Source organism: Cnephaeus nilssonii, assembly GCF_951640355.1.
Source record: "Cnephaeus nilssonii genome assembly, chromosome: 11".
NCBI classification, from domain to species: Eukaryota; Metazoa; Chordata; class Mammalia; order Chiroptera; family Vespertilionidae; genus Cnephaeus; species Cnephaeus nilssonii.
The window spans coordinates 71,875,451-71,889,216 of NC_137082.1; the positions used below are offsets into that span (position 1 = coordinate 71,875,451).

The window sequence follows — 13,766 nt, forward strand, 5'->3', positions numbered from 1 at the left end:
TAACACCTTTCATTGGTGCTCCCCATAGGATCTAGAATAAAAGTAGCATTTACTTTCCTGGCCTACAGAACTCAGCATGACCTAGAGGAGTCTGCCCCTCCAGCCTCATCCCTGTGCCTTTCCCTGGATGTCTCAGTTCCTCCACATGCCCAGAGCACCCTCCCCATTGCCTCCTCTTCTTGAGTGTTCTCGCCTGTGGGATGCTCTCTCCCCAGCCTTCCCCCTGCCAGCATGGCACCTTGTTTCTTTCCCTTTCTAGCACTCCCCATGGTTCATAATTGGAGTTATTTGTTTATCATTGCTGTGGTGGGTTTTTTATTTGCTGTTTTCCTTTCTTTCCCCATGAAACTGTACGATCCTTGCGGGCCAAGGCCACGTCTCTCTTGTGTATCCTTGAATCCCCTGGCCTAGCAAGGCCCTGCTCATGGTAAAGGGTCTCTCCAGTTCCCCAAGAGACTTGTACAGTCAAAAGTGAACTCTGTATGGTGCCAGGTGGGCACTTGAAATATCAGGGGGGACCACTTTGTAAAGTATGTGATTGACCACTATGTTGTACACCTGAAACTAATATAAAATATTATTGAGTCTAAACTGTAATTGAAAAATACTTAAAAAAAAAAAAAAAGTGAAATCTGTACCTATCAGAGGATACACATTCCTTGTCATTTCACCAGGAAGAGAAGTTCACAACTTTTCCTGCCTGAGGCATTTTGACCCCCTCTAATTCACTCCCTGTCCTTCCTGGTAAGTGGATCTTTAAAGATCCACTTAAGCTTGAAAGAATAAGTTGCATTTCCATTTCTTTGTATCAGTGAAGTAATTTAAATGTTCTTGGTTCCTATGCATCATTTTTTACACGAATCGTGTCTGTTTTACCTTTGTAGTAGGTTTTATGACTTTTCATCCTTTTCATTAACAGCCTCTTGCCCTAGCCGGTTTGGCTCAGTGGATAGAGTGTTGGCCCCACAGACTGAAGGGTCCCGGGTTTGATTCCTGTCAAGGACATGTACCTCAGTTGCAGGCATGTCCCTGGCCCTGGTCGAGGCACATGTGGGAGGCAACCAATCAATGTTTCTCTCTCTCTCTCTCTCTCTCTCTCTCTCTCTCTCTCTCTCTCCCCTCCCCTCCCCTCCCCTCCCCTCCCCTCCCACCTCCCTTCCATTCTCTCTAAAAAATCAATGGAAAAAAATATCCTCAGGTGAGGATTAACAAAAAGAAAACAGAACATCAGCTTCTTGCTGTGTTGCGTTTCATAGACTGTCCCTTCAAATGCATCTAAGGATTATAATGTTTGATTTCCTCTTATCCACTACCCCAAATGAAAGCCTCTTTGTGGTCATTCACTCATTTCACTCTTGGGTACGCAGGAAAACATTCTTTCTCGTCTATTTCCTTGTTGTTTTTGTTGGGGTGTAGATGCAACTCTTCTCATGACTTGTATGGGTAGCCCTAGAGCGGCGTCTACCTTTACAGTTTAACCTGTGTGGTTTTTCTGGAGATAGAAGACATGGTAATTAATATTCAATTTAAAATAACACAGAATAGGCCAATTTTAAAAAGAGATCCGATATCCTGATCTTTCAGATTACTCCTATCTCCCAAGTATCTAAATTTTTAACCTTTCTTGCCAGATTACCCAGGGAAATACTCTGAAGAGGAGAGCAAGAGCTCGACATCAGGCCTCACGGGCGACATCGGAGACGACCTGCAGGAGGCCCGGGCCCCCACCATCGCACAGCTGCTGCAGGAGAAAACCCTCTTCTCCTTCTCGGAGTGGCCAAAGGTCTCTCCCAGCGCTTTCCCTCTTCTCCCAGGCCATTCTCAGCTCTGAATTCTTTAGATTTACCTTCCAGAGTATTTCTGAGTAACAGATTCAGAGAAATGTTTAATATCTGTAAAAGGTATTAGTATTGTAACATTTGAGCATTGAAGGTATATGCACTTGACTAATTAGACCATAAGACAAAAATGTTAAGTTGTCTTCATATTTACAGCAACTGTGGCTTTGAACTTTATGTTAAGGATTATAAAGTGAGCGCTCCTTTCTAATCAGGTCATTCTGGTTAGAAAACTTGATCTCAAGGGACTTTTCAAACTTGGGTAACTTGGTACTTATTCCTCAGAGATTTTGTCTTTTTTTTTTTTACAGGATCGAGTGATAATCAACCGCCTAGATAACATCTGCCACGTAGTGTTGAACGGGAAGTGGCCCTCCAGCCAGCAGTATGAGCCCTCGGGCACACTGCCCGCCCCTGTGTTAACCAGCACCGCTGGTTCGCGAAGCAGCCTCTCGGAGCCTGAAGCATCAGAGCACAGCTTCAGCAACGGTGCAGCATTGGTGGCCCAGATCCAGAAGGTGAGGCCGCAAGAATGGTGTTGACCATGAAACAGAGGGTGGGGGACACTTTGCACTTCTTGGCTGAGTCATCCATTCAACCCATTTACTGAATGAATAGGGGTTTTTGTGGGGGGTTTTGGTACAACCATTAGTGTTAATTGAAGAATTTGGATTTTTATCCTGTAGGCAGCGAAGAGCCATTACAAGTTTTAGAGCAGGGAAATGCGTGATGAAGGCAGAGTTTTGCAGGTCAGCTGGAGTGGTGTGCAGGCTCACAGGAGCTGCGGTCAGGAAGGAGGGGGTGCCTCAGCAGCTGGAGGCCACGTGAGGAGCTGCAGAAGAGGTGAGGTTCTAGACTAGGTCAGTGGCAGAGTGAATACAAAGAAAGGCAAGGAAATTGGCAGGCATATGAGGAAGGGGGCATGAATGGGTTAGTGTGTTCAACACATGGAGGACTGAGGAAGGGTGGCAGCTGATAGAAATTAGGAAAATCAAAGCAGGAATGAGTTTTATTTTATTTTTATAACTTCAAACTTAAAAGTCAAGATTAATTGTAGGTACACTAATGAGCACACTTACCCTCACTCTCGACTGCACATTGGAATCCACTGGGAACCTTGAAGAGCTGCTGGTTCTGATTTAATTGGTGTGTGTGTGCTGAGTATTGGAATTTCTTTTAAACTTCCCAGTTGATCCTGATGTACAGCCGAAGTTGAGATTCCCTAAATTAAAATCTTGCAACTCCAAGTGTAGGTCATAGACAAACAGCGTTCGCAGCATATGGCAACCTGTTAGAAATGCAAACTCTTAGGCCCACTGAAATAGAATCTGCATTTTAACAAGCTGTCCAGGCGATTTGGTACTAAAGTTTGAGAAGGCTTGAGCTAGAAGATGATTAGAAATCATACTCTGCCCAAGGAAATCGGGCCTGAAGAAATGGCTGGCATTCAGCCCTGTGTGTGTGTTCACAGGACAGCTTCTTGGCTCCAGTTTTCTCAAAGGATGAACAAAAGCACAGACGTCCTTACGAGTTTGAGGTGGAGCGGGATGCAAAGGCTCGGAGCCTGGAACAGTTCTCTGCCACCCATGGGCACCCCCCCATCGTCCTCAATGGCTGGCACGGGGAGTCAGCAATAGACCTCTCCTGCACGTCTGAGGGGTCCCCAGGAGCCACGTCCCCTTTCCCAGTGAGTGCCAGCACCCCTAAGATGGGGGCTATCAGTTCACTTCAAGGAGCCCTTGGCATGGACTTGTCTGGGATTCTGCAAGCTGGCCTGATCCACCCAGTGACCGGGCAGATTGTCAACGGGAGCCTCAGAAGAGATGACGCTGCCGCGAGGAGGCGGAGAGGGAGGCGGAAACATGCTGAAGGAGGGATGGACCTCATCTTTTTGAAGGAGCAGACACTTCAGGCAGGAATCCTGGTAGGTATACGAGGCCTTAAATAGAAACATTGGCCTTTCTACACAGAGCAATAAACCCTTCTTCCTCAGACACAAAACTTTTTGGTTTGTGTCTCTTTTCTCCCTTTTTCAGTTGTCCTGCTTACTTTCATTATGTCTTCATAATAAGTTACCCTCAGTTTTTTCTAGAAATAGATGGTATTAATCCACCAAGGGCCCTTAATCTGCAGGCATCCTGGAGAAATGAGCCAGGAGGTCTTGCCTTTTCAAATAGAAACAACCCAAATCCTCAGGTGTCTCGGAAGAGCCACATGATGAGTGAGCAAAGTGAGACAGCAGGGTTGAGTCTGTGGCTGGTAGCTCCAGATTAGTGGCTTTCCAGGAGCTGGGGTTGGAAGAAGGATCAGGAGTAGGACTTCTGCAGGTTGATCATGACTCTACTGCTTGACTTTCTGGTCAGCATTAGGCACATCACCACCTCACTTTGCTCCTCCGTAAAGTGGGGGTCACAGCATCTCCCACAGAGGGTCGCTGTGAGGATTCACTGAGATCACACTAAGACGTTCTAAACTCAAAGGAGATCATTGTAAACAACAGAAAAGGTTCAGCAGCCAAGAGAGAGACCCCCTTAGACTTTGTTTAATGTATCAAAGACCACTGACTTCTCTTTATATTTTGGTTTTTCCCATTTATTGATTTTTGAGCTCCAAAACAGGGATCACATTTCATGTTTTCTTATTTTCTTTCTCTCTGTCTTTCTTTCTCTCTCTCTCTCTTTCTTTCTTTCTTTCTTTCTTTCTTTTTTTCTTGATTTGAGAGAGAGAGGGGAAGGGGGCTGGAGAGAGAAACATTGATTTGTTATTCCACTTATTTATGCATTCATTGGTTGATTATTGTATGTGCCCGACCTGGGATCAAGCCTGTAACCTTGATGTATTAGGAGGATGCTCTAACCAACTGAGCTACTCAGCCAAGCATGTCTTCTTATTTTAAAAGGAATAATAATAGCCAGTATTTGTTGAGTACTTACTATGTGCCAGGCACTGTGTTCAGGGTTTTACATGATTGTCCTATGTGATCCTTACAACAACCCTGTGAAGGTGGTATTATTATTCCCATTTTATAGATGAGAAAACTGAAGCTTATAAGCATGAAATAATTAGCCTAAGGTTGTCCAGCTAGTAAGTGGCAGATCAGGGGACCAAGCCAAGGACTTCTTTCTCTATTCCTCAAGCAGCTTATTGCTAAGGTATATTGTTTGAGATGTGTCTTCCTCTTAGACTTTCTGTATAATTTGGGAAGCTGAAGTGGCAGGTTCTTTCCCTGCCCAACCCTGCAAGCTTTTGGGGTGGTTGCCTAATTTTTCAGAGGTGCAAAGCCATAGTTTCTCTGTAATGATGGTGAGAGTCCAATGGAATGACTGATGAAATTTTCCCCTTGACTTGAGAGTATTTTTAAAATTTATTAAGCAAACATTTATTTAGCATTGACATTGTACTTTATCAGCAGACCCAAGTATAGGCATTGGGAATACAGAGATGAGTAAAAGAGGTATTGGAACAATAAAGGGAGAAATAGGTAAGCAAATTGCAGTGAGGCGTGGAAAACCTGCGAAGAGTGCTGTGGGGAACAGGACAGGAGTGGCCGTTGTTGCCTGGGACTGCCCGTGGGGACTGCCAGTGACGGTGACAAGGGAGGTGACCCTGAACCTGAGCAGATAGGATGGGATTAACGTTTACCAAGTAGACAAGACAGGGAGAGGCGTATTCAGGTGGAGGGAACACCCCTCACGTGCAGTGGCGTCTGTGTGGGTAAGTAGTGTGTATGGTTCTTACTCGAGCACCCAGCAGAGTAATGTTCAGGTGGAAATAGACAAAGATTCAAAGAATACCTTACACATTTTCCTTTTAGAAACTAGTTTTCATTCTGACATGATTAACTACACATACTTATTTTCCCTTCATCCAGGAAGTCCATGAAGATTCAGGGCAGGCCTCTCTGAGCACCTCACACCCTGAAGGGCCAGTGCCCGCCCCTTCGACCCCGGAACCGGCCCCAGCAGCTGGCAGCCAGACTGAGAAGACCATTCCTAGCAAAAGTCTGCTTGACTGGCTGAGGCAGCAGGCTGACTACTCCTTAGATGTCCCTGGCTTTGGAGCAGTAAGTGCTTTTGGTACTGCCTGGGATTGCTGTTTTACTTCTGCCTACTTGGTGCTGTTTTGATAAGGAGTGTGCTGAGGGAGACCAGGAAGTTTGGGAGAAATCTCTGTCAACTAAGGACATCGTTTTAAAGTCAAGAAAAAAGTTATAACCCATGTCAGAACACTATGCCAAATAGGCATGCAGAATATGAAGACAACTAGCCTAAGCTCAGCCCCTTCCCCCCTGGAATTACCACACAATATCTTAAGCTCACAGAGAAATCGTTAGGTTGCATAAACACTGCCACTTCATGAAAATGTTCCTATGTGTTCCTTTCAAGTTAGTACATTATCATTTTATAGGAGTGTGTCTGTTCTTAGTTATATAGTTCTTGCTTTGGGACTTTTCCTCAAGTCTTCTTACTGCCTTAGCCCTAAATCTTTCAGATTAGAAATCTATAGGAGAGGGCTACTGAGCACAGATGTCTTTTCCTGGTTTTTCTTTCCTTATTTGCTCATCTACCCACCACCATCTGTGTTTTGGGTACATCTAGCTAATAAGAAATGGAGGTAGAGAGCTCACAGGAAAAGAAAGGGAATGCATTCACAGATGCACACCCTCAAAGACAGGCAGAGCTGCTGGGTAGGTAGCAGTGGAGAGAATCTGAGAAAGTGCTGACAAGGAAAGGGCTCGGGATTAGGCAGCGCCCTGGGAAACTGTCTAGACAGCCCAGGTGTTCTAGTCTGGGGGGCCAGGCGGCCCCTCACAGCCTGTTTTCCAGCTTGCTGCTGCTTCAAGAAGAGCGCCTAGGCAAGGGCCAGGTGGCTTTTTCCTTCAACATGACCTGGCTGGGTCCTTTGCAGAGGGCCATTAATGAGAAAAGAGCAAAACCAATTGACATGCACCACCCTCCTCAGACTCTGTGACAGAATGTTTTGTAATGTTGATTTCCATTTGTCTCCTAGACTTTTTCAGACAAACCAAAGCAGAGGAGGCCACGCTGTAAGGAACCTGGGAAATTAGACGTCCACTCTCTGATTGGGGAAGAGAGGGTTTCTGCTGCCCCCAAGGAGCCAGGACTGAGGGTAAGGAAGAGGGGCCTGTCCCTGCAGAGCCTAGCCTTGCAGACTCAGAGAGTGAGCTCCGCTGGGAAGCGGGGTTCCCAGAGGACAAGGGGCAGCACAGGACATCTGTAGGTGCTGTGGTCATTTGTTTCAACCTTTACCTGCAAAACTTTTAGTTTACTTATGTATTTAACCCATTACCAAAGCTTGATATTTTCCCCCTTTTGGTAGAGTTCAGGGAAAATATACCTTAACTCATCAGCAGTCTGTTTCCAGTGTTTAACAAACTTCATTATTGGACATTTTAATTTTCTAAGCTTAGCTTTTCTGGCTACCATTTAAGATATTTCCTCCTAGTCCGTCCTCACTGACAATGAGAAACAGCTGACTCCAAGCTCGGCCCTTTTCCTATTACAGAATCATGAGCCTGGAAGAGACTTCAAAGACATCTGCAAAATACTTCTAGTATAACAAATATGAGTTAATTATCGTTTACAGATGAGTACAAATTTGGAATAGAAAATTCATAACCTCTAGAGGGCAGCAATATCATTTCAACTTGAAAAGGCGTTGAGCTTGGGAAAATTATTCCTAAATATGTTATTAACCCCCTAAAAGTGCATTCTGCCCAAATGGGAAGCCTCTGAAGATCCTCACGGGGGCCTGCTCTTCCTGGGAGTCCCCACGCTCGCAGCCTTCCCGAGTGCCTCTCTCAGTGCTCGGCCAGTGCGGCCGTCCTGGGATCCAAATTCCCTTCGTGAGATTGCTGGAGGTGATTTATTGTTTTAGCTCCAAAAGACCACCCACCCTAGTCATTTCCTCCTCTGTGCAGAAAGAAGCTGTTACTTAATGTTCTCCAAGCTTGTTACTGATTTGTCACCTGGATGATTCCTCTTCTCTCCAGCAACTCGGCAAACATAACTGCTCTCTCATCTCATCTCCGTCCCTGTGGCCTGCTTCTGAGAAAGTTTGTCATGTTGAAAAGAGGCCCTTTTTCCAACTCTCTTGTTCTCTCCTCAGAAAATGTCCCCTCCCGCCCTCTTAGACCGGCTTGTGCTGGGCGAGCTGATTCAGCTTCGGTTCTTATCCCATCTGTCTCTCTCCAGCCCTCACGCTGCCTCCTACTTTCTGCACTCAGCAGTGTTGTCCCGTAGAGACCTCCAGTTCTTGCTTTGTTGTAACTCAGAGCTCTTGGTTTAGAGATTCGTCAGAAAAACCATGTGGTTTCCCCTTGGCCCTCTCATGTCTTTCTACATGTCTGACAATTTCCCTCATGTTCTCTGGAAATTAATGTTCATCACTCCCTACAGACACTGACCCCTTGCCAGAAAACCCATTTCTAAGCTGTTCTTGCAAGTCAGCCTCTTACCAGAGATGCACTTTCCCTGCTTTGTTAAATAAACACAGTCCCTGCCTCGGAGGCCCTTTCCTGCAGCTCAGCAAGAACAGGAAGCACTTGTCCACATGGTCCTCAGGGTTGCATGGCCTTCCCACGGGCAGAGCCGGCCCGGCTCTGACATCGACACTCTGCTAGGCTCCAGGAGGGCCCATTTCTCAACCATGTCTCCCGCGGTTCCTCCTGGGGCAGGAGCCCTCTGGTGCACTGCACTCTTCTCTCCCAGGGAGACCCTACCCTTCTAGAGACAGGCTCCCATCCCACAGGGGCTTCTCGCTGCTCTGTGGGCTGTGGCTCACTGGTGCGTGGTAAGGCGGGGGATTCGGCGTCAGAAGGCCCAGTACACAGTGGTCGCTCATTAAATGTATGTGTGTTCACGTACATACTTCATATATTTCATATGTGTAAGTTACATTTGTTTCACATTATATGCACACATGTGTGTATAGTTTTGCTGTTTGTTTCTCACTGGGTCATTTGACATGACACGTCACCCCTAAATACTTCAGCATGCATCTCCTAACAACATTTTCCTATGTAACTATTTCCATTATTGCGCATGTGAATATTAATATCTAGTTCATATTTAGATTTTTTCAGTTGTTCCAAAAATGATTTTTAGAGCTAGTTTTTGTTTTGTTTTATTTTGTTTTGTTTGTAGGATTTTTTAAATTGGAATCTACATGCTGCATCTAGTTGTTAGGTCTCTTGCCACTCGCTGGATATTTGTGGGCTGAACCTGCTCACCTTCCTGGGAGGAGCAGGGAAGTTTTCGTTCCCACCTCCTCTGCCCAGGAGTTGAGTTTTAGAGTTGGAATCTGCAGGCTTTGGAATAAGTGCTACCAGGTGCTGATGAAGACAGACGTGCTTCTCGGGTGGGAGGCCCCGTAATCATCTGCAAAGGCAGCCCTGCCCCGGTGCCGCTTCATGGCTGCCTCTCCTTTCCTGGCTCTCCTTGCCCTCTCCCCAAGCCTCCCTGGAAGGGAAGCAGTTTGCTCCCAGGGTGTAATTACCAGGAGGGAGCGCTGCCAAAGCCCCACTTGCCGCTGTGTGTGGTCCCCGAGCTGCTGGGAGGGGCATCTGACAGGGGTGGGCAGCAGCTGGGTGGCTGAAGCGACTCCCTCCCACAGGAAGTGGTGAGAGCCGACTTCCTCTGCCAGCGCGCCCCTGGCTTTGCTGTAGGTGAGAATTGTTCTCGTCACGCCTGGGGCCTTTGCAGCTGCTCTCAGTCTGAAGGAGAGAGTGGCCAGCCTGGGCCTTCTTGGCCTGTTCCCAGTTCTGAAAGGGCCCGGCGTTCTCTTGGTATCAGTGGTTTGTAACAAGGGTAGGGAAGGGATATTTTCAGACATCTTGGTGCCTGAGGAGTGCGACGTGAACTTAGTGGGCAGGGCCAGAGAGCCCACTGGTCCCACAGGAGGCAGGCTGTCCTAAGTGCACTGTCTGGTCCTAAGTGCCTCGATGAGCTCAAAATCAAGTATGTGGTTTATAGCAGATTGTTTGAAAATAAGATGGAGGGCGTTATTCACCGAGCTCTGGGTTTGCTTGCTTCCCACAGAAAGATTTACCCCAGGAGAGTCATAGGGAGAGCGAGGAGGGGAACGTTTGTGGGTATAAAGGAAAGCGACCCACCGGCACTTTTCTCTGGCTCTTGCTGTGGGTGGGCTGCAGGAAAGAGGGCTTGGAAAAGCCTTGTGGTTGAGCTGTGGTTACCCTGCCAGGGCCCTGGGCTGGGGTGCTGTGCCCAGCAGGGGCCTGAGACTGCGGTGGAGTCCAGAATGAGGCAGTTTTCCTTAATGGGCTCAAGACACACTCGCGAGAAATGGCACTTGTAGCCTGGCCCCAGTCCATCAAGTCCTACTACCTCAGTTGAGGAATTGTTCCACCAGCATCCCCAGACACAGAGTGAGACAGTGTGGTGTGGTTCGGGCCACCGGACCAGCTGCCCCAGCGGCACATCCCTGCCCCTCTCACTTCGTAAGGAAGAAGGGGGACCACGCACGACAGGATCAGAGGCTTCTGCTCTTCTAAACCAAAGCCTTTGAGAGATGACCGTCATAATGCTCTTTGCCTGGCTTATGGTGACCTGGTTTTTCTTTCATATTCGTTGGGAAACAGATGTGGGACTTCAAAATTAACATTATTTGAGGGGAGTTGGAAACATTCAAGTGCACATTTTTTCACGTGTCTGTGAATTCGTAAACGCCCTGTAAAATGGCTCAGATAACAGTACTAACTCCATGGGGTCGGTGTGGTGATTAATTGCAGTAGTGCAGATGGAGCCCTAAGCACGGTACCTGACGTGGGTAAGTGCTCATTTAATCTACCGTCAGCACTCCTGCTGCTGCTCCTCTTACCCACGCCCCCTGCACGAGCACCCTGGCAGCCAATCTCCCTTGCATCTCGGCTGCTTCTCATACACGTGTGTACTCACGGCTCGTGGAGAACCTGACTCAGTGTCACTAGCACACCCTGTCTCTACAACAGCCCCTTAAGCAAAGGTCTGTGGGGTTTTCTAAGGATTTGACTAGACAGTTAAGGAAGAGGAGAGGCAGTGAATCAAATTGGAACGCCAGAGCAACTCGATTAAAGTTCAAAGTAGGTGTCCTTGGGAAGTTTGTAAAGAGATTTCTTAACTGCTCTGATCACCAGTCTCAGCCCTTTAATGTCCTTAGCTGCTCTGACTTCTTTCTCCACACTCACCAGGCCTAACAACGTGTTTCTGGTCCATCCACTATCTCTTGGTGAAACCTGTCCCTCCTTTCTTGCTCCGAGTGCTCCACTGAGGAGAGCAACTGGGTCCCTGCCTCTGAGCCTCAGTGGGCTTGCAGGAAGGGAAGGCGTTTACACAGACGCCTGAGAATCCTGAAAAGGCAGCACAGCCGTCATAGAAAGCGTGGCTCCTCCAGTATCCAGAGGCCCAGCCGAGAAGCCTCACTGTTGAGCCCTCCCACCTCCCACCCAGTTCAGGAGCTTCTTAACCCTATCACATGTCCACACTCCAGCCCTAACTGTGACCTGCGTCCCAGGGCGAATCCAGGGTCACATATCCCACAAGGCCACTCTGAACATTTTTTAGCCTTACCATTGCTGTGATCAAAGAGAAGGTTGTAGCCGGCTGATATGGCTCAGTGGTTGAGCATTGACCTATGAACCAGGAAGTCATGGTTCCATTCCCAGTCAGAGTACATGCCCGGGTTGTGGGCTCGATCCCCAGTAGGGGATGTGCATGAGGCAGCTGATCAATGATTCTCTCTTATCATTGATGTTTCTCTCTCTCCTTCTCCCTCTCTGAAATCAGTACTTTTTTTTTAAGAGAGAAGGTTGGAAAAGAACACCCGCTTTGTGACAAGAACCACAAGGAGGAGACACCAGAATAGTTAGAGTTGCTTCCTCTCACTGGGCTCAGAAAGGGATGATGGATGACTCCCTGGGAACCCACAGGGGAAGGCCTGTTCCTTATGCTCCTGAGCAAAGAAGACTGAGGCTGCTTAACAATAGAAGTACAAGTGGCCTTTAATACTGTGGACATGCATCACCTTGATAAGCCTAATGATAGCTGTGAAGAGTGCAGGGCGTAGGCATCACCCAGAGGGGTGTAGGCATTTCAGACGAGTCCTGGAAGAACTGTCGCCCTTTCCGTGAGGAAAACATTTCTCCCTGCACATGGGGGTTATTCTGGCCATTTTTGAAACACATTCAGAGTCAGTTACATTGTAATGGCAGTGGTTGGTTTAATTCTCTGTAGCGGCTGCGCTGGGGGAGCAGGTTCTCAGCAGGTTCTGACTGCATCGTTTCCCCCCAGAGCTCCTGAGCCACAGTCACAGGAAGGAGCGCATGTGGCTGCAGCAAACCCACTCTAGGCGGGTGCTTTCTCCCCCACATCTGCCTGCCACTCACTGATACATTAGACAGTAGGTCCTCCTCTGTGATTCTCTGTAGCTCAGTCATCCAGATGTGTGGTGCTAGTGACCTGTGTGCAGGCATAGCTGTAAGTCCCAGGCACAGTCACAGTACAGTCCACGTGGAGCAGAGTGCTGAGTTCTGGAGCTCTCCACTAAGTAAGAACACTGGAGAGTGCCTCTGAACAGAGGAAAGAAGATCATCTCCTTGAAGGGAAACCAGAATACTGCTGCTTTCTGATGCATTTCCCCAGTGATCGTCAAGAATGCTTTCATTTCCGGGCAAATACATAGGTGTGTGAGAGTCATTGCCCTCCAGGAGCTCACAATCCAGAGGGGAGTGGGCACACACAGCTAAGTGTCCCTTTAGCGAGACTTCTTCCTGTGGGCTGGGTAATGTATTAAACACCTCACTTTCAGTTACCTACTCTGCTCTGTGGCTGATTGAAAAGTCTTCCTGTGCCGGGCCTGTGTGGCTCAGTGGTTGAGAATCAACCTATGAACCAGGAGGTTATGGTTCAATTTCCAGTCAGGGCACATGCCTGGGTTGCAGGCTTGAGCCCCAGTAGGGGGCATGCAGGAGGCAGCTGATCGATGATTCTCTTTCATCACTAATGTTTCTTTTCTTTTTTTAGTATATTTTATTGATTTTTTACAGAGAGGAAGGAAGTGGTATAGAGAGTTAGAATAATTGATGAGAGAGAAACATCCGATCAGCTGCCTCCTGCACATTCCCCACTGGGTATGTGCCTGCAACCAAGGTACATGCCCCTGACCGGAATCGAACCTGGGACCTTTTAGTCCGCAGGCCGACGCTCTATCCACTGAGCCAAACTGGTCAGGACTACTGATGTTTCTATCTCTCTCTCCCTCTCCCTTCCTCTCTGAAATCTAAAAAATTATTTAAAAAAAATTTTTTTTTAAGAAAAAACCTTCCTGAGTCATGAGGAAGACGAATGTTGGGATCTGGTCAAGGAGTCGCAACCACAAGAGTCTTGGCTGCACACGTTGGTAGCACATGTACTACACTTGGGACGATTCCGAGAAGATTAGCATGGCCCCTATACAAGAATGACACGCAGTCTAGTGCACCAAAAGGTGGCAGGTTCGATTCCCAGTTGGTACACATGTCCGGGTTGCAGGCTCCATCCCCGGTATGGGGTGTGCAGGAGGCAGCTAATCCATGTTTCTCTCTCATATCGGTGTTTTTCTCTCTCTCCCTCTCCCTTTATCTCTCTCAGGAACCAATAAAAACCTACTTTAAAAAAAAAAAAAAAGACATGCAAATTCCTGCAGTATTCCATATGGTTTTTACATTGTACAACCAAAACTAATAGGTCATGCCAGTTATACTTCAATAAAATTTTTTAAAGAGTCTTGACTAAGACCTGGGCGTCTACTACTGGTCTCTAGCTCCCAGCACTGTCAGCTTCTCCACAGGGTGGACACTGCTTTTGCACAATGAGCATGTTGATGGCACTGCTTGGTGGTGACAGGCTGTCTGTCGGCCTCGGAGGGAAAAAG

At 47.5% G+C, this 13,766-nt stretch overlaps 1 protein-coding gene across 2 annotated transcripts in view; it reads left to right on the plus strand.

Annotated features, from left to right (window-relative positions):
* CHD6 (chromodomain helicase DNA binding protein 6) overlaps positions 1-13,766 on the plus strand; it is a 181,831-nt gene that overhangs the window by 164,628 nt on the left and 3,437 nt on the right. For both annotated transcript variants that reach the window (XM_079785076.1, XM_079785077.1), the window contains 5 exons: positions 1,632-1,783; positions 2,150-2,356; positions 3,310-3,762; positions 5,710-5,901; positions 6,849-6,968. In XM_079785076.1, coding sequence (XP_079641202.1) covers positions 1,632-1,783; positions 2,150-2,356; positions 3,310-3,762; positions 5,710-5,901; positions 6,849-6,968 — 1,124 coding nt within the window. The remainder of the gene's footprint in view (positions 1-1,631; positions 1,784-2,149; positions 2,357-3,309; positions 3,763-5,709; positions 5,902-6,848; positions 6,969-13,766) is intronic.